The 4,705-nt window shown below is 36.9% G+C and overlaps 1 protein-coding gene across 1 annotated transcript; it reads right to left on the bottom strand.

Moving 5' to 3' along the window:
* Positions 1–349: 349 nt before the first annotated feature.
* LOC122034970 (cytochrome c1-2, heme protein, mitochondrial-like) lies at positions 350–4,165 on the bottom strand. Its single transcript, XM_042594322.1, has 8 exons — positions 4,048–4,165; positions 3,228–3,313; positions 1,957–2,168; positions 1,308–1,587; positions 1,155–1,226; positions 947–1,063; positions 800–865; positions 350–704 (listed from the first exon to the last, which is right to left on the bottom strand). Exons 2-8 carry the CDS (start codon positions 3,291–3,293, stop codon positions 588–590), a joined length of 930 nt encoding a protein of 309 aa, XP_042450256.1. The 5' UTR covers positions 3,294–3,313; positions 4,048–4,165; the 3' UTR covers positions 350–587.
* Between the last annotated feature and the right edge of the window lie 540 nt (positions 4,166–4,705).

Here is a 4,705-nt window from a genome sequence, read left to right as displayed (position 1 = left end):
ATGATCTTCTTCTTTGCTCAAATATATTTTCATAGGGAGAACAAAGTCCATGCATAGCCCGGTAAGAGCTTGTTTGTGTTTCTTGGAGCTCTAAACATGACTTTATTTGTCTTGTTTTTATCAATCCTCTGTTAATATTGGCTACACTTAATCCTCATTTTGGTTATTTCCCACGGTGGTGTTTCTTCTTCCATTTGCGATAGTCATTATTATCTATAGGATTTAGTTATGAAGTAAATTATTTGTATCAAAACAAAATAGCAATTCTAGACTTATTGTTTTTGATTGAAATGTCAACAAATATTCAAGCTTTTAGATCCGAATTGTTGAGATCTCATACTTAGATGCATCTTTTCAATCACAAAGAGATACTTTCTCGCAAAAAAAATATGATGTTTGAAATAAAATACCATCTGTCTAAAGTCATTGCAGACCTTGACGAATCGAACAAAAAATTAAGTTGAGAAGAACATACTTCTCTCACATCGAGAAGGAACGAAAAAAATGCTTTAGGCTCTATCTGGTAATGTACATTGTCCATTGACATTATTCCCAGTTTCCCGCAAAATGAAATTCGAAATTTAGGATCAGTTGACGGCATCCACGACCAACTTCCGCGACTTGAAAACGGACCACTTCAACCGCCGGTAGTATGCAGCTTGGAGAAGTGCAAGTGAGAGTACAAAAATCCATTTGAATCCCATCTGCCAAAGCCCGACGATAACTTTGGTGACAAAAGCTAATGCGTAGATGAAAATGCATAGGAAGAAATATAAATGCAAAGGGGGCTGGAGATTACCAGTTTCCTCTCCTCCATCTCAGGTTCGGCCGCCCAAGATAAGAATGTTACGACATCCTTACCCATCTGGAGCGATAGTGGCATTTGAGAAATTAGTATCTAATCCAACACAGTATATGAATATGAACACATCTTGTGTTCAATTACCTGAGATTCAGTTGCAGGAGTACCATCCTCATACTCGACAGCACCGTCGATGAGCATTTTCGGCATGGCTATAGCACCGCCAGGGAAATAAGGATTGTAGTGGAGCCCCTCGCGAATCTATGTAATCACATCAATAACAAACATTATGCAACCAATTAAAAAAAGCGAAATTATAAGCAATACTATCATTGAGAAACCAGTGTACTACCGAAACACCAGCAGGAGGATCGCGATAACCAGTGAGAAGAGCGAATGCATAGTTCTGTCCATTGTGTCGTGCCTAGGAAAAAGGACAGAAAATCAAGTTTGTCAAAGAAAACATGAGCGATGAGTAACCAAGATAGTCGAGGGGAGGTAGTACCTTTGTAATCAGACTCAAATCTGGAGGATATGCCCCTCCATTTGCAAACCTTGCCGCTTGTTCATTTGAGTATGGCTGAGGAAACCGATCGCTTAATTTGCCAGGACGAGTGAACATTTCCCCTTCATCATTGGGGCCATCAACAACCTCAATTTCGGCAGCCATTGCTTTGGTCTCCTCTTCTGTGTACGCCACACCAACAAGATCTCGATATGACACCAGAGACATAGAATGGCAAGAAGCACAGACTTGTTGATAAACTTGGTGACCCCGCCGAATCCTGTGCATATCGTGTTGTGCCATAATTTGTTAAACCAGTCTTAAACTGAGTGAGCATACATATCATTAAAAAAGATCATAAATACTTATTAACAATATCATGCACAAGTGACCAACTTACAAAATCATAAGCATGGACATAATAATTCAGAAGCTGTAAAACATCTAAAAAATTGAAAATATAGTCAGGTAAGGCAGGGAAAGACAAACCAATTGCAATTGTCTCATTTATCCAATAGCCATCGTCCAAGTATGAGATATAATAACGACCTTATCTTATAGACGGAACCAAAAATATTTGTTTCCTAACACAGTATAGTTTCAATTTTTAGGATACAAACAAAAAAAACACCAACACTCTTTTACTTACGATGCATGATCATATGAACTCAGGATGCCCTTATGAGGCCATGGATAATTTGGTGCTGATAAACCATGCTCAGCTTCATCGGCAGATGCCAAGGATGCAAAGCTTAAAGCTCCAGTAATCCCAACTCCAAGTAATGCAAAAGCTTTCAGTGATTTCATGCCAGCTGAGCCCACAATCTCTTCCTGCTTGTGTGATGACACCAAAGCAGGAATCTGCAGACATAGTCATAGTTTTGTAAGCAATCCTAAATGTACTCAACTAAGGAACAAAACACTTACCTAACCCATCAAGCAGTATCAGACATTCTATCTCACATAAAACACGAGAAATAATACCTCCACAAACATAAATTTCCTTTTTCACAAGAATGGCATAGTATACATTTATCTCTTTGGAGGTTAACAAAATAAGGAAATGAAGATAGTGAAAAAGTCCCTGTTTTTTACAAATTAAACCGAGAGTGATAGTTCTGCACCTGTATGAGGACAATATAGGAGAGTTGTGTTGGTTATGGGAACTTACATGTTAGCGCATACAACTTACCATGAGCACTATGTTTTCAAAATTTATCTAAAATTTCATTTTTATCAAGTCTACCCTTTAAGTGGTGTAATATTTCATTTTGAACCTAGATGAATAGTGATAAATTAGTTTCTATGTCTGAAGTGAGTGCATTATTCTTCGTACTTGTTAAATTGACATTTTTTAAAGAAAAAAAAAACTCCTATGCAAATTCTAAAAATAGATAGTGTCTGGAGAATTGGCAAATATTAGGTAGAGTTGCATATGCTTGTAAAATTTTTGAAGGATATTTGTAAAATTTCTTCTATCTGCTTGCATAAATTTGCTAAAAATAAACTCTTCAACATCAATAAAATAAAGAGACTTCTTTATTCAAAATTTCCAGTCAAATATAGAAGTTGCATACAAAGTTTGCAATACCATTCTGACCGACTAGATGAAACAATTAACTACTCATATTATCCGGTCAAACTAGACATAAGCAGAAAAACAAGAAGAGAGGATGAGAGAGAATAAGCAGAACTTGTTTTGAAGAATATTATTATCCTAAAATCATGTTTCGGCACAAAAGAAAGAAAAAGGAATAGTGACTTTACAAGAATCTAACACACTTAGATATGGTATATATGCATTGAGGCAAGTAAATCTTGATATGGCTGTTCAAGAGAAATGACCTAGTAAACTAGGATATGCATTTAACAAAGTGAGGGATAAATGCTGTAAAAATAGAGAAAGGAATGAATATTTACTGTTGAGTGGAACTGAAGGCCCTTTCTCAAGAGCTGGCTGATGCCTCTTCCAGTTCCAGCAGCCATTGAGTGGTTCACGGAAAGTTCTGAAATAAATGTAAATAGAAAGCTAACAAACGCGAGAGATACAATGTGAGGATCAAAAAACACCTTTCACAAACGCAATTTCACTCAATTAACAAAGCAATAGAAGATTCAGTAGCACACAATCCAGAAAGCAAACATTTATAATCTGAGTTCAGGTTTACTGATTTCAAAGTTGTTATTCCAAATAAATTTCCAACGAAAATCTTTCAATTAACAACTTAATTCCCTGAACAAACAAATCTAATGGGGAGTACTAACTGGAATACTCAAACAACAAAAACAAGGTAACATTTTGAGGATAGCTACAAATAAAAAAATATCAATTTGAACAAAAAAAATCGCTTTTGTGAGATAACGTGTTTCCTACGAAGCTTGACAGCAATAGATCGAGCCACCAAATGAGAATCAAAAGCCCGGAGCCGGGCTCCAACCTTGCCTGAGAGTAGAATTCAACAAGCCCAAACAAAGAGTCGTCTACTACGGTAAGCAAATTTCCAAAACCTAAACCATCCCAAAAGAAGAAAAAAGTCCAGCATGAATCTCGAAATATCGATCCGAAACCATTTAAGTCCATACCAAAAGGTAAAACTTGATCTTTAGATTCAAAAAACAAAAACGAAAAAAAAAGATCTAAAAAGACCGTAAATTGGAAGATCTAGGCACCCAATAGGCCAACGATAACCACGCCAACTAAAGGAAATCGATCGTTGCAACGGGCAGTAGAGGAATGAACCTGTGGGAGCCTCGGCAGGGAGAAACCGGCGATTTGGGAGCGGAGAAATAGGGCAATAGAGATCAGTCGGAGTGCGTGACCTTGTCCGTGCCCTATGCGGCTTAATGATCGGAGGAAATTTGACATTGCCCCCCAGAATTTATGCAAATTATCCCTCCACCTTCAATATCTTAAAAAAAATAAAAATAAAAACCCTAAACTTTTCATATATATTTCATTTCGATAAATGTGGATGAAATTAAACATCTGCTATTAGACAAAAATAAGGGAAGGGGTGAAATAAAAATTATAATTAGGACAGGGGGAAATATATTATTACGTCCCTATTGTTTCTGAGTTTTTCCACTTATGTTCTTAAAATATTTTCATTCCTATTTATGTCCCTTATAAATTATTTTCGTTCTCACTTATATCCCTACCATTAACTGGTCCGTGAATATGAGACGGAATCGGCTTGGCACGTGATCTGCACGTGCTCGTAAAAATCCCCAAAAAAATCCTGATTCCTCGTTCATCCGAGGCAAACCTCATTCATTCGAGCATAGATGCCTTGTCGCGAACGTGTCCCTCAAGGAATATATGCAGCAAACTCATCAAATCGATGAATTAATGCTCTCAATCGATCAGAAAAAAAACTGGAGCAAAGATTTTAAATAGG

This window comes from Zingiber officinale, chromosome 11B, assembly GCF_018446385.1.
Source record: "Zingiber officinale cultivar Zhangliang chromosome 11B, Zo_v1.1, whole genome shotgun sequence".
Lineage (NCBI taxonomy): Eukaryota > Viridiplantae > Streptophyta > Magnoliopsida > Zingiberales > Zingiberaceae > Zingiber > Zingiber officinale.
This window is presented reverse-complemented; position numbering and strand designations above follow the sequence as displayed.